This window comes from Scomber japonicus, chromosome 11, assembly GCF_027409825.1.
Source record: "Scomber japonicus isolate fScoJap1 chromosome 11, fScoJap1.pri, whole genome shotgun sequence".
In the NCBI taxonomy this organism is placed as follows: Eukaryota; Metazoa; Chordata; class Actinopteri; order Scombriformes; family Scombridae; genus Scomber; species Scomber japonicus.
In genome coordinates, this window is record NC_070588.1 from 23,529,785 (window position 1) to 23,555,732 (window position 25,948).

Consider the following 25,948-nt stretch of genomic DNA (forward strand, 5'->3'; position numbering starts at 1 on the left):
TCTTTAGTCTGCAAGTATTTTGAAATGGACAAAATTTCACATTTTGCAGAATTTGAGGAAAACTATAAAAATGATTAAACAATTTTTGGAATATTTGGACCGCATATGGAATACATTTTATTTGTGTTGTTTGTGGTTCGTCTTAACTTCGGCTCACACAAAAATGTGACAACATCAGCTTGTTGAAACTAACTGCTGAACACAGTGAACGACCAGTTCAGAAGTGAGCTCAACCGTGTGTCGCTGCGTGATCTGTCAAGTTTTAAATAGAAAAGTATGAAAACCAAAATTACACACAGGGTTTTAACTTCAGGTTTAGCAACACCAAAATCCCCAAGGTCACTTAAAGATATACAGTAATGGCTTAGATAGGAATCACAGGCTCTGCAACCTTTGCAATGGCAACCATCTGGGAGACGAGTATCATTTAGTGTTTGAATGTAAGAACGTAAGCATAATGAGTAATAGGGAAAAACTTTAAATAAATATGTTTTTACAGTCAGATAAGCTAAAATTTATAAGTAAATTACCTTCTTCTTCTTCTTGACGAGTTTTCTATATTTGTATGGTATGTTAATGTTTTAGCCTTCTGTAATTTATGTTGAACTTGGGTGCTCAGAAAAATCTAAAAAACTGAATTCAAGTCTGGAAATAAACAGAGAGAACAAAGTTGTATATAAACTTATGCAACCTGGATCAGACTTAAACTATGAAATATTGCCTATTCCAGTATGTGCCTAGACTTTGGTACAGTCCAAATAACTCTGTACAGCGCATCGCTACAACACAACACTTTCAACTTTATTCACTCCTTATTAGAGCAGATTGCTTATCGCCTACTTCACAGAGTGCCCATATAGCATAGCTGACAGCAGTAAGGGAGAGCTACACACATTAACTCCTCACTAACACTTTCCTACGCTAACCAGCTGTCCCCCTGTGGTTTCAGCCTCGGCCAAACCTTTGAAATGTCCTTCAAGGCGTGAAAAAACAACATGCACACTGCTTTGGGTAAAATCCTATTTGTACACTATAATTACACTTTGAAAAGTTGCAAAGTTTAAAGTTTCAAGACCTTCACTTTTTCTCTTCTCATTTCTGATATTGATTAGGTTCTAAAACACATGTAAGGCTCGCTATTCTAAAGAACAAAGAGCTTTTCTCATTACATGCTGCGCCTCAGACAACTTTGAATGTTTTAGATTGGATTTACTGGTGTTATCAAGGGAAGCAATCAGGAGGATTCAGTCAATAATTTTCACAACCGTGCAACCACTGTTAGTTTGCTCTTTACAAGATGGCTACAGGCACTTGGAATGTGGTAATTAATGAGTTAGATGTTTGGGGTGATAGGTGTCCCTAATGTCCTTTATGCTAAAAATGCAGACAAACATAATATATCTATAATGTCAAAGTCAGGTAATTATTGGCAAGGCAACATAAAACTGTCTGATGGTCTTCATGAAAAATCAACATTTTCTTCTTTTCTTTATTGCTTCAAAATGATCTAAAAGCCTGTATTACCATCCTTCATTTCATAACTCAGTAACAATGCTATATAAAATTAAATAGAAAATAATAACATAATAAATTGTCGAAAAAATACTTTAATGAAACATATGCAAAAAGTCTTGTTTAGGATCATATTTTTTCAGTACCAGAAAGTAATAAATGTATTATGTTGCCTGCATTATTATGTATTTGTAAAATGTTCCCTGCAAGTACAATTAAAAAAGAAACACTGTATTTACAGACATACAGTGAGTGAATTGTTGTTTTTTGTATAATTGCTTGTGTAACTAAAGAATAATTCCTAGATAAATTGTTATTGTACCATTAAATAAATAAATATATCTCTGTGATTATGAGAGCAGTTTTACTAATTTACATGTTATATGTCAGCCACTCAAGTGCAAGCAATGTGTGCTTTGTGTCATCTTTTAAACGTGCATTAAATTATGTCCGGGGTTGAAGCCAGCTTTGTAGGACTGCTATGAGACACAGAGTTGGAAAGTCCCTTCCTGCTGAAAACAGTCTGCTCCATTTTCTTGCTCTAAGTCTCAAATATGGTGCCCATTATTTAAACTGACCTTTCCTTATGTTCCTTGCTTTCTATGCTAAGGATGCAGTGAGGGAGCCACGATGTCTGGGACCACTCCTCCCTACAGTAATCAATAAGGATGTCCAGCTCGATACACACCAGGTGCGCAGGCCAGTTGCTTTGAGAAGAAATGATAAGAAGCAAAAAAAAAAAGAGAGAGAGGAATCAGGCACAGATGTGTCATTGTTATTCATGCAAAGAGAGTCAGGATCCAGTTCACAAGAGACTAAATTGAACACACAGGACTGTCTGACTGGAAATGAGTGCTGAAGTGATGACTCAAATTTGGATTTAACATTGCCTAAAACAAACCAATCATAAATTAAGAAAGGATAGCCATGTGGATGGTATTTACAAAAGTGAAAAACACAACATATGAATATACCTGCATTCAACCATGTAAGTAGGCTTGTGTGTCTAAGCCTGCAAAAATCAACAGTTTATTTTAGTTTATATCAGCGGCTTCTGGGCAGCGTTGATGCAATGTGGACTTACAAACAGAGGTGGAATGTGACTACTGTAAGCACATTAATTCAAGTATTGTTAAATACAATTTTCAGATACTTGGGTTTTTCCTTTTACCACATTTCAAATGGTAATATTTTACATTTTACTCTACAACATTTTTTTTTTTTGGAAGCTAGTCACTAGTTCAAAAATATCCATACAAAACATATGATGAGTTTAAACTGTCCAACAGAAGAAGCTGCAACATTAAAATATTTCATGTGTGTTAAAGCATCAGTTAGATTATACAAATTTAACATTTACAGGATCAATTCTGCATTATCAGTATTATCTATATTGTATTCTTCAGTAAAATCCATCATTGTATTCTATTTTTTCTCAATTACAAGTACATGAGTATTATCAGCTAAATGTAGCCTATTTAAAGTATAAAAACTAAAAGTTCTCATATTGCTAATATTAGAGCATGTCATATTGTTGCATTGCTGTGTATATTATTTTACTGGTGCTTCAACATGTGAATAGTGTGAGAGCTGATTTACCTACCTTATATTGTTGGGTAGTTTAATATATTTTAATATAGGTAATGTATAGGGTAGCATAGCTGTTAAATAAATGTAGTTAACTTTTTTTAAACGGCTATGTAACAATAATATACATTATATTATACATTGTTCTTAGGTATTTTGTGAAGTTACTTGAATATGTAGCAATAAGTAAACAAAAACAAAACAAAAATACTCACAAGTTTGCTGTTTTTACATCAAAGTATAGCTATTTGTACTTAAGTAAAAAGTACTTTTTTCCAAAGCGGGGCGTATAATGAGAACAATAATGACTGAATGGATGAATAAGGAAATAATGAAGTAATCGTGTAGCACAGACCTGTGAAGTGGCTGGAGACCAGACTTTCTCCTGGGGGAAGAGAGGCTCACAGGAACCGGGGTGTATGAACTCTCACACTACGGAAGATCTCGCGTTAACACCTGTGGTTACCAGGGGAACGCGATCTTGGAAAGTTGCGCTTGTCTGCCTTTGCTCACCGAAAACGACCACCGGAGATAGAGCATATCGTTATTTTCATTATTCACATGTAAATAGACATGCGTTCAACTGCCTCGTAAAGAAAGAAGTCATGTAGAGCCGTAATAAAGCGTCTGGCATCAACGTCCACTCACTCCAAGGTTGGTACCTTAGCTGGACAGCTAACGTTAGCTTGCTGCTGTTGCTTTGCTCTTCCTAGTTTTTAGCTATTATCATCAACTTTAACTGTTTCCACCCGGACTACTCTTTTTCTAGGTGGTCGAGCATCTCTAGGTGGCTTTAGTAGATAGTGGAGTTAAGCGAATGCATCTCCTACAGTGGAGTTAAAAATAGCTAACGTTACCGGGGGTCAGTGTGTGTTTGTGCCTGGGGGCTTCAGGCTTTGACGGTTCGCGCTAAAATTCAATAACGTTAGTAACTCTGTTTGTGTGTACTCCAACCAAGGTCGGCTGACACCAGCCTTCTGTAGCTGTCAATTGTGTATCAAACAGAAGCCCCAGTTTGTGCCTCCCATGTATCAGCACACATCGAGGACACAGAGGTAAGGACAGGTTCCTGTTCAAAATAATCAATCAGTGATGTTTAAAAAAACACGTTTGTTAGAGAAGTTTTTTGAGCCTTCAGAAAAAGCAGTAAGTATTATTAAACGACCTTCTGATATTTTCAAACATTACCTCAACACAACATCATTATTTTGAAGAGAACCCCATGACCTGAATGTATGCTGATACATGAGAGGTACAAACTGTGGCTTATTAAACAGTCTCTGCATTTATAGCAGCTTGGTCCTGTAGTTGTTACTCATTAATGTTGTGCTGCAAATACAAAACCACAGTGGTGTGTTGGGACATTAACGTTGTTCTTATTTCAACACAGGTGCTTTTGCCACAGAAGCAGGAAGGAAAAAAACACATAAAAATGCCATCGCCACAAGTCCTCCAGCCAGTTCTTAAAATGAAGGTGGACGAGCTCTTTCTAAACTGGTTAAGTGACCCTGCAACCCAGTCACTACTGAAAGATTATCTTGACCTAATCAAAAGTGGACAACACATTGATTTGAGCAGTGGGGACGCCAAGGAGAAAAGGTCTTTGACCTTCAATGAGAATAACAACGTGGCATCCCAAAGGAACATGGCAGAGAAGAAACCTGCTCCCTTCAGTACTCCCTCCAGCCCCCCTTCCACCAGTACCCTTCCCTCTGGTAGTAACAGTGGTACCAGAGTGACAGGACCCAATGGCAGAATACTACGGAGATCTGTCAGCACTAAAAAGGTAAATAATTTATTGAAAGAGTAAGTTTGACGCATTGAACTACATTTAAATGGTTTTTCATGCAGCCCATCATTCTTGAACCTCCTTCCCAAACTGTTATGAAAGTGGTTTAAACAAGATTTACAGGTTCTTAAGATGTAATGCCACAGGGCTTTAATCTAACATCAAAACAAGATGTGTCCTGAAGTTTCAGGAGTTTTCCTGGAAGCAGGTAGGAGAAAGTAGCTGTGACTGAAGGGTGTGTCGTTAAATCATACTGTTCAGTAAGCCTTGTCTGTTTGACAGCAGGTATTAAAAGTAAAATCGAAGTTTCAGATGAAGGAGAGGGCTGTATCATTTTGCTGTGTGCATTGAATATAATTCAGATTTGTACCCACCACATGGATTTAAATTATTGTATTTTATCTGACTACCAGTTTGTGTAGTATACCTGTCCGGTCTGATGTGATGCAGTACAGTAGCCTGCAATAAATTTAATATTTGGAAAGCTTAACAACAAGCATGTTAATTTGCTTGTTAATTTCAATTACACTGAGAAGATGAGGTTGAATTGTTCAAAACATTTCACTGTTAACCACACAATCTAAAACCTTACTTACAAACACACAATGTTACACTAAATGTTGTATGTTTTGTTGACAATGGAAGACATTTTCAGACATTACAGCAGAAAAATCATGAATAAGATTAATGGTGGTTGACTTCCATTTAGCTGCTTCAGTTTCAGGGTCCTGGTATTGTGCATGGTGTCACTGTCGTAGCTCACAGAAGCACGTGAATGTAACGGAGCAATTCTTATTGTAATTAATACACTTTGGCTTTTCCTGCAATTACAAGTCAACATTTTATGTGGTGAAAAGGGCCTCAAATGAAACACTGCTTCAGATTATGCCGATGCTAAGTATTCTTACTTACTAGTTACTGATTTTATGGTTGGTGTATGGTTTTTGGTTTTTTTTACTTCAACCCTCAGCTTTGTTGAATTTCCATCATAGCATCTTTCATGTTGGTAGCAACATCTGTAACATCATTGCTGCCCCATTATTGCCATCTGTTGCAGCGTCCCCAAAGTTGGAAAAGGTTCAAATCGTACACATACAGGTTTTAATCAATTAATTTAATATATCCTGGATGATTTCTAGTTTCTCTTGCTTGGAGCTGTTGTATCCGTTGGGATCTATATCTTCCCAGTCTGGCCACAAGAGGCTGCTGAGCAACCTACAACATCAAAGGCCTTAAAGGTCTTTCCATCCTGCACTATCGTAGTGGAGCCTCCGTGTCTGTAGGCATATGTAGTGATTATTAGTCAAATACTTTCCAAATGTTCAGGCCTCACCCATGCATTAGTGTGGTATGAGAGGTGGGTGGGAGTGTCTGTCCCTGGCACTTTTGTAACGCCTTTCAGCGTGTGTGTTGCAGATCTTGTCATGCTTTGACTGAGGTCTCCAGAGGTAAACAAGGTCTCTGCTTCGGTTTGCTTCAATTATAGTTGAAATCAAGCTGTACAAAACAATTAAGACTTAAAATGTTTCATATGTTTGAATGTTCAAGGACTCAAGAAAGGTGCAATGTTAAAGCCTGAGCTCGTGGTTGATTGTGGACATTAGTGAGTGTGGTGACAGTGAGACAGCCAGACAGCTGTGGGCACGTGCTTTTTAGAAAGTCCACCGTCTACACATTGCTGACATGCAGGAGACGTGCATGAGGAGGCGTTCTAGCGGTCACTGTTGTGACATCTGTTCTCTGTCAGACCGAAACAGCAGTGCTTTAGAGAGAACTAGAGCTAATGTTAAACTCAGAGCAACGCATGTGTGTTTTTGTCAATGTAAACCAGATTAGGAATACATTTTAAAATGCTGTGACTGCTACCGAGAGTCCAAAAATAAAGAATACCAGTTGACATGCTGTAACTTACTTAATCACCTGCTTTAACTGTAACTTTAACTGATTAGGTTAACTAACATCACAGTTTGTGATTTACAGAATATTTCAGGTCAAGGTCAAGATATAAACACAATCAAACTAACCAAGCTTCTTTTTGTGACCTGATGAGAAACAATACATCGAAGATAAAACAGCCAGACCACAGGAAGGAGAGGATGTAGAGCAGCAGCACCACGGCAGCATGATGGTTTCCTCTAAAGGTTACAGATTCAGTTTTTCTCACAGGAGTGATCAGTCGGCTTTGAATCTTTGCGAAGAGCTTTCTCTCTTCCTGTATTTGTGCTTAACCTGAGACCTCATGATCTAATAAGAGGTTTGTCAGATATATGTGAACATTTTGGTTTTCTGAACTGTGACTCTCTCTTTCTCGTGAACATTGTTCCTGTAGTTGCCACCCGTCTCACCCCAGATTGATACAAAGCAACTGGTGGACAGTTTCCGTATTCTGTAGTCACGGCATGTGGCCCCACCGTGTCACTCAATATTAAAGGGATTGTGAGGTTATATAAAGTGATACTTCTATTTTGAGACAACAAAATAAATTCCTCTATACAGATGCATTCTTCAAAGGATTACTTAAAAATTCGATTTATGTGACGCTGATGCAGCCTGGAACAGCTGGTCTGACTTTGACATCAGACACTGATATAGATACCCTTGGTTCCCTTGTGTTGGCATTAAATACCCCGAACTCTGCCAGAGAGATGAGGTGTGGCAGCACATTCATCCTCTGTGTAATTTACTCTGAAACTACTTCTATTAGATGCTGCTCATTGTCGGAATAAGTAGTCGTGGATGTTTTATTTACACTACGCACATTACATACTGCTTCCCTATTAAGGTTTGGATCTGCTCTCACACATGAAGACAATATTTTTAGTAATATAGAGCAATAGAAATAAGTGTTAAAATAACTGCTCCCCGCTACTGCGTTATTTCTCAAGATGTCTTTTTATAACGTGCCTGGTTGGGCTCAGCAACATTGAAGCTATTTGAGGCGGGGGTTTAGGGTCACGTCATCAGTTGCCTGGCATGTCAGAGAGAACCTGGTGTTAAACTGCGTCCCGGCAGTGCATTTCTTTTAGTCTCGGCCACTTGTTAGTGTTGAGTGTACGATGCAAACAAGGGTTTCAGTTGATTTAGGATGTTTCACCAATGATTTGAAAAGATGGCACAAAAAAATACTGGACCTCTAAGGCTGGAATTAAAAATGCTCCTGCAGGTTCAAAGTATATCAGTTCTGAGCAAAATTCAAGTAGTGTTGAAACAAGATGAGAAAGTTGGTCTAATATTTCAGATTTTCATTTCATTATTGTTGTTTTTTCACCTGTTTTGTGCCGTGTCACTCCATTATAAACCTACAACTGAATTCAATAAAGGTTTAGTATCCATTGTCTTCAAACCTTTTCATGTATGGGATTACACTTCCACACAATCTGGACCCTCACTGTGTTATAAATATAAGAACTTGTTTTCCAGGATTGGAACTATTTTTGGGAAGTCGCCATAAGAGTCAAATTATGTCACTCATTCAGTATCATCTTTGCAATCTTGATTATTAAAATGTGGAAAATGCTCATAGCTTATCAGATGCTGTTGTCTTTAGCAAATAACTGCTATAAATTATAAGCTTTAGATATTTACATAGTAGTTACTGGCATATCGTCATGTAAATGTGGGCGGCCAGGCATACTGTAAGTCCTTATCTGCAGCTTCTTTCTTTAGTGGGCTGACCCTTTGCTCCACTTCTGGTGCCACGGAGGCTACAAAGACTTTTTCCCAAAGCCTTCATGATAATCGTTCTCTCTGCGGTTGTATTATAACTCGTATGCAAGACAGCTGATCTGCTCACATCATGTTCTGCTTGTCGGCCTTCCCCGAGCCCTCCATGTTGTCAGTCAATCAGGCCTATTTTTGGCCCACGTTCATGTATATCTCAAATCCCCGTCTCAGACGCAGATTGTGGTGGATTGAGCTGGAGTTTTCTGGATTTCTCAGCGGGGCCACTTCTGAACCCACGTGGCGAATCGGTCGTGGCTCTGCCCCGCTGCTGTGAGACGGTTTTTGTGTGTTTGTGGGACACCATGTGTGCTTCATATTGACAGATTGGGAAGACCTCGGGGGAGTTTTGATCAGGTTTACCCCAGTCCTTCTGTACTGTGTTTTTCCCCCACTGTGGCTCCCGTTTGCCCAACAAATTGTGTCTTGAATATTACAATTTGAAAGTGACAGTGTTCAGTGTTAAACGTCTTGTTGATTCAAGCTCAAGTAAAGTACAAACTCAACAATATGCAAATAGATATCCGACTGCAGGGAATTCAAACATCTAGATCTGCCAATAGTCGCTAACTCCAGGCGGTGTGTTTCATAATCTGTTATATAACGAAGTGAACATGACGAGACATGTTTCTGTAGAAATCAGACATAGAAATGTACAGATTATATGAAGACATATTGCAGTTTTGGCCTGGTTTGTCACAGTGACCCATTGGAGTGTAGATGTAGTACTACGGCAGCCTGTGTGACCGATAGTTACCCCTGAAGGTGATGTTATTTGGACAGCCCGTCTGCCTCGTTTGGGTAGCCATAATGGTTGCAGGGAGCCTCTCCGTCCTGTTTTTTCAATGGGAACATGAATTCTGTAGGAATCTGACCTGCGTTGTGTGTGTTTCTGTGTCCACTGATGTCCCTGCTTCCTCTTTTTATGGAGCGCACTTCAGATTGTCTTTACCCAAAAAATCCAATTGAACAGCTTCCCACGTGAGTTGACAGCTTCATGTGATCTACCAGGTTTGTTTTTACGGCTTTGGTGCTTTCCTTTCTATTTTTGGATTGAATTGAATTGATTAGTGTGAACAAAAGCCGAGCCAGTGGGAAAAGCCATCATACAAACAGCTTATCAAGCATGTGCAGTGTCCTGTGTGGAGGATAACAGGAACTGGGTTTGAGCAGAAAACAGTGGAAAACTGCGGACTTTGTGATCCTGTCATCTAAAAATAATATAGGTGTGCTTTCACCTTCTGTGTACAGTAACCCCAACAAAATATTGATTTATTTACATAGTCTAAACATGTGGACATCTCTATACTATGTCTCTTTAATTAACATTAAAAACAGATGCTGGGCTTTCCCTGCGTACAGTCAGTGCAGTGAAGGCAACCCCAAAGCTGTCAGATCAGCAAATTTATGGAGAATTGATGTAATTGCTGTCATGCCGAGACAACAGCAACCGGAAGCGGATGTTTGTTTGAGGACGAAACACACACCCTTGTTTCTCCAGATCTAGTTTCTTGGATTGCCGAAACAGTGCTTGTTGGTGCTTTTAATAGGCTCAGAGTAGTTCGGTCATCTTTCTTTGAATTTGACATGTCCCCCCTCCCCTGCTGTCGCCCATCAACTATAATAAGACATGGAATGGCTGGCAGCCCAAGCTTGCAAAGGGAAGGCAAAACAAAGACCACCATAAGATAGGAAGAGGAATAGTTGAATATATGTATGTTTTATGGTTGCGTGTGTATCATCTGATGACATGACCTGCACTCAGGAAAACTAAGTAGCTATACCTCAGTTTTTTTCTTTATTTTGCCATGCCTTGAAATTTTGTCTGCTTGCTGTCGTTAATTATACTCTCAGGTGGATTTTTCAGGCTGTCAATCGATTAAAATGTTGTCAACTGACCACAGTTAATTGCACATTTTCTATCTGTTCAAACTTTAAAAAGCGACGTTGTCAAGTATTAATACTCTTATCAATATGGGAGTGGACAAGATATGCTTGATTTATGCAAATGTGTCAATTTATGGTTAGAAATGAATTAACAACACAAAACAGTGACAAAGTTTATAAGTTATGGCAAACTCAAGCTTAACCGGCAACAGATCCAGCACATCGGCCCACTAACTGATCCATTACTTCAGTACTGAAAGATCACTGCCTGAATCCCCCATTTTCTCACATTGGAAAAATAAAGGGTCACAGAAACACGTCCTCGTACTATGAGATAAAACAGGATAATGAATACAGTGAACAGGAAACATTGGAACGGGAGTATAAGAAAGAAAATGACTTTGGCTCTTTGTTCATCATGCAGGTTGTGTATCATCTGTATGGTGGTGGCTCTCGATGGCAGTTCATAAGTGAAGTTGCTGGATACAATCCAAAGTATATTATGCAGGCCCTTGTCCTCCACAGTGTTAATTGACCTGTAAGCTGTAGACACACATGTAGCTGTTGAAAGGTTTGACCAGTGTTTCCCTCGCACACTATCAAGCACATTTACCTGCAAACAGGAACGCTTTGGTTTAACAAGGCCGCCTGCAAATTAGCTGTGTGCTTCACTTGCAAGTGGTATTCATGACTCTGAAGGTAACTCAATTCACATCAACAGAAACTCCAAATAACTTGTCGACAGACTCGTCTGACAGGGCTTTGAAACTGAACTTGTCATTCAAAATACCTTTTTCTTTACTCACTGTTCATTGACTGAACATGCGTTAAAGGCGGCATCAAAAAGGAATTTGTGTTAATTTGTTATTATAGCGTTAACTTTGACAGCTTTAGTTTACTTCCATCACTTAAGGGGGCTTTATTTTGAATTTCCCAGTAGCATTTGGGTGCTCTGTCCGTAAGAGGGCTGTCAAGTTTGCAGGGCTCCAAGCACAGCAGCATTTCTCTGAATCATTTGGCAATTTGGGGGGTTTATAGAGGGGAAGCCAGGTAACATGAGCACAGTGTCATCGTGGCTTTGAGGTGCATCCTTCAGTTGGCTTCTGTGGTCGCTGCAAGCTGCAACAACAGGTCCGTCTCTTTACATAACCTTCCATGAGCGCTGAGGAATGCAAACTGGAAAGGGCAGATCCATTGCACACACCCCTCCCATCCCACACATGCACTAACTGAGTCCCACACACATACACCCTGTCACTCCTTATCTCTCCAGCAGCTTTGAGGCAAGCGCTCCCTGACCCTGTCCAGTGTGTGTTTGTGTGTGTGTGTGTATGTGTGTGTGTTATGTAGAGACCGGGACTGAGCAGCAGGCAGAGTTGAGATTGTGCGACCAGATCTGGAATGGGAGAGAGAGTCACAGTAGCAGCTGCTCTCTTGCATTAAGAGGCTCTCACTCTGACAGAGGACAATCACATGGACACACACATACACACAGAGACAACTTCTACCGCCGCAACTACCTTCTGCTGACCGCACCGGACCGAAACCGAGCGATTCATACACTCAAAAAGGATAACACTGGATTGAATATTGTGTTTGTGCCCCCCCCCCCATCCCCCCCACGCCGTGTCTGGCGCAGCAAGGATGAGGATGAGGGAACTGTCTCTGCGTCAGGACCCTGACCTGAGGAAGGAGTTGGCTCTGCTGGCACGTGGCTGTGACTTTGTTCTGCCCTCTCGATTCAAGAAGAGGCTCAGAGCCTTCCAACAAGGACAGGCAGGTGTTTGTATGAGTGTGCCGTCTACCATTCAGGCTTTACTGGCCTGTCAGTCAGTGGGCAGGTCTATTATTGTGGACTGGTATCTGTGGGCTTCATGTCTTGGTATTCACATTGCATTGTAGTTCTGATCTGTGGTATTACAGGTCGCTGTTTCACTACAGTAATTCCTCTATGTTACCAGTTGTGAGTATTGTTGTGGTCATTTACACCTTTATCCTCAACACACAGGACAGATTAGCAGTTACGTCACTTTATCTACACATTCAGAACCAATCTGTAGTTTTTTGGGGATGAGGTCGTCAAGGAATCGTGAGCTCCAGTTATTGGATGAATTTTGGTCTTGTGCGGTATGTTGTGCTCAGCCACTTCACTGTCCTCTTTCAGACCACATCACTGGGAATGTGTAAAATGTCACGGGGCTTAGCAGTTGTGCTCAAGAGCTCTGCTAGTGGTTAGCATGAAGCGAGCGAGAGGGGACAGTGCGGGGCAGGGCAACAGAAGATGTTTATGTCCTTTTATAGCCATCGCTGACACCACTACACACAGGACAGAGAAGAGCAGAGGATTAGCAGCATTTATCATTTATCAGCTTAAACTAAACAGGACTCCACCAACAGAGAAAGACATTTTCAAACAATCCGTGATAACACACATACATGTAGAAAATCAACGTGGTTGGATTTAGCCTCCTTAATGTTCACTGCAATCAGTTTTAGATCGTATTGTTAAATGTTAAATTGCTACATGTAAGCTCAGTCAAATCTAAGGAGAGGTGCGAACAATGGGTCGATTGTGTGAGATCAAAACAAACACAGAGATGGTATTTATATCGTTTAGCAGAGGATTTGTGCCAGTGTTCTCGTGTGATTATTAAAGACCACGGAGAATGATCCAGTTGGCAAATTCTTGAGTCACGTAAATAGTCTTTGGGTATGAGATGACGATTGAGACTAAAGCTGCTCACACTGTTTATAGTAACTGGATAATTTGTGCAACATAACAACCCGTTTGGATCCTGATTTCATTTTACCAATGAGTCTGTCAGCTGTGCTCCACTGATGTGGTTCAGATTTATCACAGCATTAAGACCGGGACACCATGTTACATGATGTCATGTCATTGTTAGAATTGAAAGCAGACGCTGTTTTCCACTGTCATGATTGAGAGTTAGTAGCAAATGCAACAAAGCCCCCAGACTCAGAGCTCTCATTTTAGGTACTAGGTGGAAATAGTGTCCAAGCTGTGACATCTATGTTACTGGTTAGTGTGTCTCTTTAGGGTGACATTCATTGGAGTTACAGTCGAGATGGACAGATACATAGTGTGGAGATAAAGCCTCATATCCCATAATCCAAACCCCCGCTGTACCTCTTGTCTGCAGCTCATTCTTTAGAGACACACGTTGAGCACATGCCCGGCCTGTTTCTATCTTCAGGGCTGTCATTGACAACTAGTGTTTTTCTGTAATCAGATATGCTGTTTAAAACTAAGCCAAGGTGCCTCTGCTCATTTTGACCGCTCTGTTTCTCTGTTTCTCTGAGGCACACACACACACTCTTGCATCACAACACTGCAATCTTCCAGTCATTTATCAGGGCTGCTCTACACTGAATAAAACACCAGTAGACTAATGATAGGACTTGTTTGACTAAAAGACCTTTTGACACGACATAGCAGGAATAGCAGGAGTAATTAATAGCATTAATAATGCCCTATTCCAGTCAGAGGTGTCAGTTCCACGGCCTTCTTATTGTGTGCACTGGCTCACAGACGGCTCACTGGGACAATTAAACGGAGCAGAGCTATTGTTAATGTTATTGGTGTCATGTGCTTTTCCTGCTGTGTCAAGTCAAAATGTCTTTTGTGAAAAGGCCAATTTATTCATGTTACGCTTCCAAAGCGGTACTGTCCCTCTCCACATAAATGCAGTCATTAAGAGGGATGTGTTAAATGTTGTACCTTTTCAAATAACCAGTTAGTATTTGTTGAGCATGTAATTTCTGAATATTTTAACATGGATCATATTATAAAGAGTGATCTGTGACAAACAAAACAAACCTTTTAATAGCTTTGGAAAACATGAGTTACTTAAATTTAGTTTTGATGGTGCTTATCTCATGTTGTTTACAGATGCTATATTTGATAAAAGAGTTACGTCACTGATTATTCTGTTAAAGATCAAATTATGTTTGTCTGTGGTATTTTTGCAATACCACAGATGTGATGATCGTCTACCAGTAATGACTGATGACTTACTCATTTCCCATTTAGATACCAAAACAACAGATGACTTAATTGAAGTGGGTCATTCCTCTTATTTATTCATTTATTTATGTATGTTTATAATATAAAAACAGAGTAGTACATGTGTCAGATTATATTTAAATATATTATTTCTGAATGTCGTCAGTACTGTCCAGCTTTATCTTTTCCTTTATTTCTTAAATTCCTGACTTATGTAGACATAATTTGATGAATAAAAAATTACCCTTACAAACAGTGCTCGGCCAATTAGATTTTCTGCGACAGCCTGAAATCGTTGTCTCGTCCAGTCTACACATATTAGTCAGTTTACACATCGTAATTGAAATCTGTTAAAGTGGGACGATCAATGAAAGGGGAAAGTCTATCACAGGAGTATCTATTAGATAAATTAGTAATCAAAGCCTTTCTGAGCGGTTCAGTTACATGAGCGCTAGCAATGTCGAGTTTGCAAAGGCAAGCTCGAGCACATGCTGGAATGTTTGAGTCGAGAGGTGTTAGCGTCCGATAGCATCGTTGGCTAACAGTTTATTTCTGTGTTTGTCTCAGGCGCAGGTGAGGACCGAGGAGCCCGTCACCACAGCGCTAAGTGAAAGCATTCCAAAGTTCTACTTCCCACAGGGCCGGCCCCAAGCCAACCTCAACATCGACAGCCTCATTTCCAAAATTGAGAAAATATTTTCCCAATTCCCAAATGAAAGGGCCACCATTGAGGACATGGGGCAGGTTGCCAAGGTGAGAATGTGATTTGTAGCATGAAGGTTAAGCTGCCACCCAACACATTATTTTCATTAGCACTATTTAGATCCCGACTTTAAGAATGTTTGCTGATTTTAAACCCCACGGAAAATATCATCTCCGTCTTCCTGAGGAATGTGAGTTTAGGCTTGAGGGGAACCCAAGTTGCAAAAAGAGATGACAGTTAGGTTTCCTCAGGGAAGTCTTTAAGTGATGCAACATTGCTTTTCAACAGTATTATGTTTCATTGTGCTGGGTTTTTTTCTAAATTTAAGGTTTCATGTGTATCTAGGAAGTTAAATATCTTTCTCCTCTTCTTTACATCTGCATTAAACATTGCTTTGTTTCTCCTGCCTCTTTGTCTCCTCAGGCCTGTGAGTGCCCTCTTTACTGGAAAGTGCCATTGTTCTGCTTGGCTGGAGGCGACAGGACGGGCTTCGTGTCTGTTCACAAATTCGTGGCTATGTGGAGAAAGTGAGACAATGGCTTCTCTTAATTTCAGCTGGCCACTAGTGCACTCACTCAAACGGCCTATACAATCTCAAATCTCACAATAATTACCACTCTCTGGTGATCACAGACACTGCAAGCAGCTGTCTGCTATCATGACATTTTTCTTAAGATTTCTAAACAGAAATCGCTGATCACAAAGGCCTCACAAACAGCCGCAAGGGAAATGTGGCTATATTTGAATATACAGTATTTGAATGAAAACATCCATTCAGTGTCTTTCTGTGTTAAATTGAAAGGAATACCATTGGGCTTTTGTAAAAACGAGTGTGGCTGAATACTGTTGTATGCTATAGGCATGCTCTTGTATTAATGTATGAGCCTCCAGAGAACCGGACAGACCTGGCCTTTGACTCAAACTCATGACTGAGCCATTCTTAGATGAGAGGCCACAACAGACGCTCGCATTATTTTCTCTGTCACTACCATAACACTCCACGCTTATAATTACCCAGCAGCAATTCAGAATCCTAATTTCAGAATGCATTATACTTGCACTTTCACTTTTGAGGGGGAACAATTTCAAACACGAATCATGAAAAAGGTAGAACGCACATGAGAGCGAAAGAGGGGAGTAACCTTGCAACCATCTGTTCTCTCTTTCCTTTCCCCAGAACTCTGCAGACCTGTCACGATGACGCTTCTAAATTTGTGCACCTCTTGGCCAAGCCTGGCTGTAATTACCTGGAACAAGACGACTTTATTCCATTCCTGCAGGTACTGGTTGCAGCTCACCCAGGGAGAGGGCTGGACTTGGCACCTGGGGATGGCAAAAAATTGCATTGGCTTTGGTTGTGCGAACTGGACTTAATTTTTGGACTGCCCCCGTTGTGGCAGTGTTTTTTCATGTGGTGGAAGACTAATTCAGGGACGTTACTGTAAGTCAGTAATATAGTGGAAAGGAGATTTCACCAGTACGGGAGTTAAGCTCAGCAGAAATGAACACAAGGGAAATGTAAGACACATATTTAGCACCAAAATTATATAAGAAAACATGCATGGAGAAATTCAAATTACTGCCTAAGAATATTATAATTAACTTTTTGGTTGGTCTTATTATGTAGTCCTATTATGCTTGTTGTTTGTATTCTTAATCCCCTTGACAAGCTGTCGGTGCACCACACCTGCCCCACCCTACACCTGATTCATTTTCATGCTGGCAGGAGCGGCTGGCCCGAGCTGAACACCCGTTAGCATACCAGCAGAGATGCCTTGTGGCACCCGCTGTTTAATTTGTATGGTTCCGCTCAGCGAATGGCTTTTGACTGTTTTGATGAATGAAAGGCGGATTGCAGTGGAGTAGATTTGACTGTCCCCGCCTGTTTCCTGCGCCCCGTGATTTATGTGTTTCTCTATGATTTAATTTCTCACAGTAAGAGTCAAAGAGGCACGACGGCTGCCCTGAAATAAGGCCTTTTAATTTCATTGCCGCCTTCGCATTTATGTCAACACTTCTTTCCCCCAGCAGAAGGGAAGGGGGGTAGAATAAAGAAAAGACACGGGCGAGTTTCATGGCAGGAATATAACTACAGTTCGTTTGAAATGCAGCGCACCCCCTGTGACTTTATGGCACAAGGAGGGAGAGAAGGTTAAGAGCAGTCACCAGCACACATCTTTTCTCTGGCCTTTCCACCACTTGGCTGTCAAATCCGAGGCGCTTAAACTCATCCCAAAACGGGTTGACCTGGTGTTTCCTTACTTCTAAGAAACATTTAAATTTGATGACCTCTCCTAACAAGGCCTGGAGCTTTTTCTTCACTTAGCCAATTTATAAAGCATATGGCAAAACAGAGTGATGTAGATAGACTCTGACATTTGAATAAGCATGCCTTTATATGCCTACTCCAAATGTGTTCTGTGTAGCAAAAGAAAGACAGATGTGGTTTTCCATTTAACTTTCCTCTGAAACTAACAGCAGAAACTCTAACTGAACATATGTATTTGTTACTGTAGTAGGCACAGCATGTGATAGAGTTGTTCTTTCACATTTGTGTCAGTAAGTGTTGTGGGGTTTGGTTTGGAAATGAGGAAGATGTGCAGTAGAAACTAAGTAAAGCCGGACTCAGGCTGCAGGAGTTTTATAATCCTAACCGGTTTTGAAATCTGGTTTCATCACACACAAGGAGAAACTTCACAGATGTTTTTCTCTCTAATCACAAACATGCACACACTACAAGATTTGAAAATAATGGCGCATCATACACTACAGGATATTATTAAGAGTATCATGCCAGAGGGAGCAATGCACCACCTCGTGTGATCTCATGGGGAAGCAGATGTAAACAAAATGCTTTGCAGAATAAAAACAAAAGAAGGCTAAACCAGTCTGGATGAACAAAATGGTTGGGGATATGCGGTCAACACAGGTTGTCTGTTCTTCAGTGAGAGCTGGAGGTGAGAGTTAAACTGTCAGATTTAATATCTGTCGGCTGGAGTATGGCTAATGGAGTATGGCTCATTGGCTATCGTGGTCCTTCTCTGAAAAAAGTGACATAATCATCCTGATTTTTATCATTCCTCACATTACCAGATAATGTGGGTACACCAGTACCAACCAAGGTCACATGCCAGATTTTCAGGACGGGTGACCCTGGGATAAAATGTCCTAAATCTTCTGTAGTCTGAGCCCAACTATTGCTAACGTTGATTTATGTTTTCAGGATGTGGTGAACTCTCATGCAGGCCTGGCCTTTTTAAAGGAGGCACCGGACTTTCACTCAAGATACATCACCACGGTATAGTGCAATCACGCAAATGACAGCATATTACTACTGAACAATTGAAGGTAGTGAAATATTAAAATGGCACTGCACTGTAGCTGTAAATGCTAACATTGTCTAACTGTTTTCAGGTGATTCAGAGGATATTTTACAATGTGAACCGGTCATGGACTGGAAAGATAACATGTTCTGAACTCAGGAAAAGTAATTTTCATCAGGTATGTGACTCTAAATCTTCAGATTCTCTCAACCCCCCGCCCCCCTTTTGTTCTGAAATGCACCATAACTATTTTACTCAGGGTATCTACAGGTTCTTAAAACATCTAAAAATGTCCTTTAACTTTCTCTCTGTAGTCGCTCATAAATTAAGTTGTTACTGATTTAAGGTTTATTAAAAGAAAATCCAGTTTACATTAACTAGAATTTTATTTTCATAGCTTTAGCTATTGTTTCTATCAGTTATGAAAATATTATACACAGCAAGTAATTGCTGATGTTAAGGAACATGGCAACAGTACTACAACAAAGTCTGATGTGTACAAGTAAGTACAAGCAGGTTGTTTACAAGTTTAGTCAAATTCTCAAAACCACTGTATTACTACTGTATGTATTATTATACTATACTTAGTGCACTGGAAAACAGTGTGTTTACAGCAGTATGAGTACAGCAGTAGGTTTTAATTTTATCTATAATTAATAACAAATAATTTCACACTCAGAGTTTTGACTTTAACTTTTTCCTGCTTTGCCAGAACGTGGCGTTGCTGGAGCAGGAAGAAGACGTGAACCAGCTGACAGAGTTCTTCTCTTATGAACATTTCTATGTGATCTACTGCAAGTTCTGGGAGCTCGACACTGACCATGACCTCTACATAGACCAGAAAGACCTGGTGCGACACAATGACCAAGGTGCCCAAAAAAAAAAAAAATCACTTCTTTTGAAGAGCACTCTCCTCAAAAGAAGCGATGAAAATTGTTGATTTGTAGTTATTTCAACATGCATGGTGCCAAGTTATATGCATATCACGCAAGATGAGTTCTGATACCTTGTACAAGTATCTGTCACCTTCCTAGCACTTGTTGGCAAACTACAGTCAGCAAGCTGAAACTACCGTACATGTAACAATGAGAAGTCTCTGAAGAAGTTATTTGTTCCAGGTTTACCGCTCACACACAAACACATACTCAGGAAAAATACTTGTCTTTGACGCTTCCTCCCCACACACTCCACACCACATGTTCCTGGTTGATGGCCTGCGAGTGAAGCAGGGGAAATGAGACACAAGATCAATAAGAGAGCAGCATATATACTCTGGTGGAATGACGCCATGTCTGGAACAATTTCTACCACTATGGTCAAAATGATGACCAGAGGATTTATAGCATTGTCAAGATAAAAAAAAAGAGCTACACTAGCTAGACTGGATTTACAATCTGTGAGAATGGTTTACATGTGTTGAAAAAGTTGTACATTAACTGAGAAAACTGTTGTCTAAGACTGGATTGTATGTAATCTCTTGTTTCATATTTTCCAGCCGTCTCCCAGAAGATGATTGAGAGAATATTCTCAGGAACAGTAACAAGGTGAGTGAAGAGTGCCACTGAGGTCAAAGCATACTCATAACTAGCAAAAAATTTTTTATTTCTTCTTTTTTTAAGAAAAGACACATCTTACGTCTTTGTTGGTTTTAGCAACGGTTGTGTGTTTCATTCATCAGGGACAGGCGGGTGTATAAAGAGGGGCGGCTGAGTTACGCTGATTTTGTTTGGTTCCTCATCTCTGAGGAAGACAAGAAGACTGACACAAGGTATTTAGACACACTGATTGCATCACTTGTTTCTTCTCAGTATTTATTTCTTTTCTCACATGCACCTCTGCCCTCTGCCATTATCTGTGTGCAGTTTAGAGTACTGGTTCCGCTGTATGGACTTGGATGGGGACGGCGTGCTCAGCATGTACGAGCTGGAGTACTTCTACGAGGAGCAGTGTCAGAAGCTGGAGACCATGGCTATCGAGCCCCTTCCCTTTGAGGACTGCCTCTGCCAAATGCTCGACCTCGTCAAGCCTGAGGTCGAAGGTCAGACCCCTTTTTACGTTCACGCACACACTCAGAAGGTCACGCACCAAGTTGGACAGGTTCCACGTTTTCCACACTGATGGTAGAAGACGCACATCCACATTTTTAAGCCAGGCCAGTGATCATTAGTTGAGACCAGTTACAGATGACAAACTGACTGACTGATCTGGACTGCCTGTTGCCAGCTGTTAGTGTCATCCACACTGTCAACAAATTCTCTCCAGCACGTCGCTTTACCACTGTGCCATTTAGAAGACACTAGTGCCTGGTGAGGGAATGCATGTTTAGTATTGATAGCTACAGCAAGAATGTGCCCCGTAGTCGACCTTGTGAGGCAGTGTTTAAGTGAAGTTGTGTAATATAACATGTAATATTAGATTTAATAACATCACTTCACTGGGTATTTCAGGCCGATGTTGGACAGCACAGCTTTCATCACTTTAACAGATTTAAAAGTTGGTTAAAACTGAGCATATTCTTCACCGTGGTTAAAGACTTGCTGTAGATGGAGATTTACATGTGATGACAAGGATGCTTTATCATTAGAAAAATCACATATCTTTAGCTCTGTATGAGTGAGGAGGCAGACTCCGATCTGATAGAGACACTTCTCAAACAGTCAGGCAGTTCATTGATAAGTAGATCTATTTTGATCAGTCATTACTTGTTTTATGTCAGGAATTTATGTCAAGCATTTGCTGATAACAGCCTCTCAAATCTGATAATATGCCCTTCTGTTTCAAATCTTTAAAATATGTGGTTTTGAACTTCAGACAAAAAACTATTTGAAGACATTTCATTGTGTTCCGTCAACTTGAAATAAGCACATGATTTGACATTTTAAATGAGTTTTAAACAAAAATGGGGGGATTAATTGATAATAATGAATTACCAATAGTTGTAATCCTAGTTGTAAAGTCAGTTTTATTTGTGTAGTCCAGTATCACAAATATAAAATGTGCAATCTTCACAGCAATTCAACATTTTTTGTCCTTAGACCCTCAGTTCAGATAGTTGAACATATTGTGGCACCTAGACCACAGGCTAGACACTAGAGACCACATCTCTAACCCCTGACATACTGAGATAAGTGGGGCAGACAAGCCAATATCTACTGACTCAGCTTAATTTCAGGCCAGTTGGATAAATTAAATTGGATGAAAAAGTCAGGCTGAAAACGTTGTAACGAGACCTCTGAAATAGCTGAATAATACCCTATAATGCCATAAATCTTCTATCTTTGAATAAGTCAGAGACTTTAAAGTCCTTGTCTTATCCCTTCCAGGTAAGATCACTCTGCGTGACCTTAAGAGGTGCAAGTTGTCCCACATCTTCTTTGACACTTTCTTCAACATCGAGAAGTACCTGGACCATGAGCAGAGGGACCCGTTCTCTGTTATAAGGGTAAGGGTAAACTCTGATAAGACGTCATTATGACTTGTTTTCCTGTCACAGGCTGATTGGATCATGTAATTTGTCATGTTTTAAAGGAACTGGAGCAGGATGGACAGGAGGTGTCAGACTGGGAGAAATATGCTGCTGAGGAGTACGACATCTTAGTGGCTGAAGAGGCTGCCAACGATCACTGCAATGATGTGTAAGTCTGACTTTGTTCATTGCTATCAGATTTGGCTGCAGTTAAGATCCTGAACCCAAATTAATCAAACTGATCAAAGGTAAAAATGTGGACCTTCATTGTTACTGCCACAATTTTCTCATGACTTAAACATTATTGTTAAATCAACCTCAGTGTGTACAGTACAGAAACAGACAAGTGATTTTATACAATATGGTTTATTATAGTAATTTTGGAATTTATTTATTTAGAATGTATTATACTTATACATTACACAATATTATAATAAATAAATATAATAAACAATTAAATGAATATAATTAAGTAGCATGTTAATTGCTACAGGAGATTTTTTCACATACATACAAAATCTTATTTATTTATTTTAAGAATTAACAATATGGCAGCTGTGTTAAATCCTTGTGTCTGAGCATACATATAATTCATGTGATCACTTGCCACATTACTCCTACCTGCTCTTGAGCACATTTTTAAGTTTGTTTAAGTTTGATAAATATGGGCCCGGATCATTGTGTAAAATGTTAGTATAAATATTCATCATCATTGTCACTGCTTTAGGGACGATTTTGTAACATTATAAAAATATGCAAACACAAGATTTAATATATACTTGCATAGTAGTTGATAGTTTTGCAGTGAACATTTTGACATGATGGCAGGAACAGTGCAGGTGATAATTTAAATAAGTTTAGTGTTCAGTACAAAGCTTATGTACTCATCAATAACAAAGTGTTAAAACTATTTTTAAGCAGTTTTAATATCAGATTAAAGCAAGTTGATTTCTCTATGTAACTGGACAATGTAGATAACAGGCAGACTGAAGACTGAGGAATATTTCCAGCACCGGAGCTCCTCTGAGAGCGAGCGAGTGATAGATGAGGTTGTTGACAGGTATGTTGTGTGGCGTTATAGGAACACCACCGACTTCTAAAGACAGGCTGCTAACCAGAGCAGGTAAGACACTCAGGATACCAGCAGGGACTAAGTGTTCTCCTCCTCCTCTTCTTCCTCCTCCTCTCTGGGAGAGTCTAGTCCTAAACCCACTCCTAGCTTCCACCCACACCCCACCAATCCGAGCATACTGTTGACAGCAGATAGTTGTTTTGTTGGCCGGCACAGTATCATGTGTATATGACTGTGTTGAAGAGGCTTGGAGTCTGTTTTTGAACTCGACGTCTTCTGTTTTTATCCTTCCTCTTCTAAAATAAGAAAAGCTCTACTCCTGCACCATCTCTGTTCATGCCTCCATGTGGTGCTCCTCTGTCTTTTCCAGCCACACTGGTTTGTTAAAAATTCCCCATCTGTGTAAACACATAGTTCCACATTTTGGGAATTGGAGCAAATAAGCATGTTTCCTTAATGTTGAACTATTGCTTTAAAGCTGTTATCGCTAAGTAGGAAGCACTCTGCTTGAATGATGTGTTATCAGTCGTTTTGTTGTCAACACATGTTCAAAGCTAGCTGTTTTTGAATGACTGATCATTGTCTCCTTATGTGTGTGTTTAGGTATGATAATCCTTTGAGCCCTCTAGGGCAGCACATCTCCAGTGAGCTGGGTCTGACAAAGAGACACTTCTTTGAGATCCCCAGTCCACACTGCAACCTGGACCTGGACGAATATGAATACGAAGATGACTATGAATGATGCTCGATATCGAAGCGTTTCCTTTTTTCTTTTCTTTTTTTTTTCATCACAAGCCTGCTGAGCACCGTGCGCTTTCAGAAACAGAGCTCAGAATTGCACCAAACCGGAGATTCGCAGGTTCAGGCCCAAGTCCTAACCGGCGGAACAGGACACACAACTTCACCAAACAGAGAGCGAACACAAAACCAGAAGACAATGGAGGGATCAGATGTGCTGACACACTACCAAACATGAATAACAGGGAATGTCATTAAGACGTATTCGGAGCAGGTCATTCTTCTTCGCACTTTAATATTCTCACCTGTCACGCTTCAGAAGTCACCACAGCGGACTTCATGCGTCACAAGCAGCACATTCAGATTTTTGCTCCATCCCCACATGTTAACACAGGAAAAGGTGTGTTTTGCATGCAATTATGTTTGGAGCGAGTGTTGTTTTGTGTAAACATCAGTGTTAAGTAATAATCACATTCACTCGAGCTGAATCACAGCAGCTCCCTGAAACCATGTTTGTCCGGTTTGCAACTAATTATCATTTGAAGTCATTGGCTAATTTTACATTCCAGTGATCATAACTGAAGCTACTTTATAAGAACGTAAATCCAGTCATATGGTTCGTTTTAATGAGAAGTTACTGTAAATGCCAAGCAAACCACTGTTGAACCTGCTGTACACACAGACACACACACACACAGTTGCTGTACAGGTGCGTATTCATTATGACATGGACTTACTGTATGTGTGAGATGGGGTTATAAATTATTAGATATGAATTTATAAATAACTGTAAATATTTGTGCTTGCTGTGTTGTAAATGATTTGGGCAAGTGTTTTAGACAGATTCTTTTTTCTATGTTATAAAGTGCTTAATTTGAATGTACTTTGACAGAACAAAAGGAACCAATTTTAAAATGTTTTGCTTCTCTTGAAATGAATAATAAAGCCTTAGTTAATGAAATTGAGTGTGTGCACTTCAGTTTAATCCATCTAATGAAAATGTCTGTCTGCTGAATACCACAATACCACAATGACATTTCCAGACAGCTTTGTTGGTGATTTATAACGCTCCATCACAGTACTGTAACTGCTGGTGTACTCAGACAAATGTATAGATATTAAAAAGGTAATGAAACACTTTTTAATATTATCTGTCTTGTAAAAAAAGAAAGAAGTCTGCACACTATTAAGTGGAACAAGGTGTAAAGATATTTGCAGATATGAATATGTTAAAGGAAATAAGCTTGGGAAGACATGATTGTTTAAACTTTTTTTACTTAAATTAAATTACATTAAATATGTAAGCAATGTTTGGCAAAACTTAACTCAATCATTTCCTAAAAGGAGCAACAATAATAAAGTGGCGGGCAGGGCAATAAAGCATAATTTTTCTGTGCAATGCTTGTGCAAATTTTGGACCCGAGTGATCACAGGTCCAAGCAAAAAAAGAAAAAAGAAGTGCTACTTATAACATTTAGGTACTGTATAAAATTCCATATGGGGAGAAATCTTTACATATACTGCTACAGTTGGTTGTTCCCCAAATTAAAGTGGTATATATACAAATACAAATACAAATATATTTCATCTTAATCAAATGTAATCTGGCATTTGGATGAGGCTAGATTTATTCTCTAATTTTCATATTGTCAACAACTCCCACAAAAAGACCAAAACCAACAATACAGTAAGTCCAGAACAAAAGGTGCTTCTTGACTCATTCTGTGACCCTCATTATTTTTTTTAAAAGGGTCAAAAATGTATAAATGCATGTTATTAAAAGTTAAGTAATTTCCTAAAACATCTGGGTACTGTAGATTTGGGTTAGCCACATTTCACAGGGACTATTTTCACCTGCGAATTAATACACATTTGGTGCTCTATACAGTTTAGTCGGTGTAATTGAGACTGACTCAAAATAAAGTACACTACCCATGTTCATCATAATGAAGGAACATGTCATCCAGTGTAACTCAGTGTGTCTCATTTATCTACTTAATTATTACATTCTGAATAACAATCAATGTTTATGGCACAGAGGAATAAACTATATCAAGTTTTGGCTACACAGGCAATACTTGTTGGAGGGATAAAATTCACTGAATTGGTTTGGGATTTTTTGACAAT

The 25,948-nt window shown here is 39.7% G+C and overlaps 1 protein-coding gene across 3 annotated transcripts; it reads left to right on the plus strand.

The window, feature by feature from the left end:
* The first annotated feature begins 3,578 nt into the window (after positions 1-3,578).
* Positions 3,579-24,776, plus strand: ppp2r3b (protein phosphatase 2, regulatory subunit B'', beta). 3 transcript variants are annotated; one of them, XM_053328460.1, is made up of 15 exons: positions 3,579-3,753; positions 4,058-4,154; positions 4,490-4,885; positions 15,087-15,272; positions 15,646-15,749; positions 16,400-16,502; positions 18,446-18,520; positions 18,637-18,723; positions 19,258-19,414; positions 20,041-20,089; positions 20,224-20,313; positions 20,408-20,583; positions 21,869-21,987; positions 22,074-22,180; positions 23,687-24,776. In XM_053328460.1, exons 3-15 carry the CDS (start codon positions 4,532-4,534, stop codon positions 23,823-23,825), a joined length of 1,746 nt encoding a protein of 581 aa, XP_053184435.1. In that variant the 5' UTR covers positions 3,579-3,753; positions 4,058-4,154; positions 4,490-4,531; the 3' UTR covers positions 23,826-24,776. The 3 variants fall into 3 exon arrangements, with proteins under 3 accessions (XP_053184435.1, XP_053184437.1, XP_053184436.1); XM_053328462.1 differs by lacking the exon at positions 4,058-4,154; XM_053328461.1 differs by lacking the exon at positions 3,579-3,753 and having other exon boundaries at positions 3,775-4,154.
* Positions 24,777-25,948: the final 1,172 nt, after the last annotated feature.

Excerpts from the sequence above, each read along its gene's own strand:
- ppp2r3b (XM_053328460.1), top strand. The coding sequence starts at position 4,532 with ATGCCATCGCCACAAGTCCTCCAGCCAGTTCTTAAAATGAAGGTGGAC. Across the intron at positions 4,886-15,086 it reads GATCTGTCAGCACTAAAAAG|GCGCAGGTGAGGACCGAGGA; the intron begins GTAAATAATTTA and ends TGTTTGTCTCAG. Across the intron at positions 16,503-18,445 it reads ACTTTATTCCATTCCTGCAG|GATGTGGTGAACTCTCATGC; the intron begins GTACTGGTTGCA and ends TTATGTTTTCAG.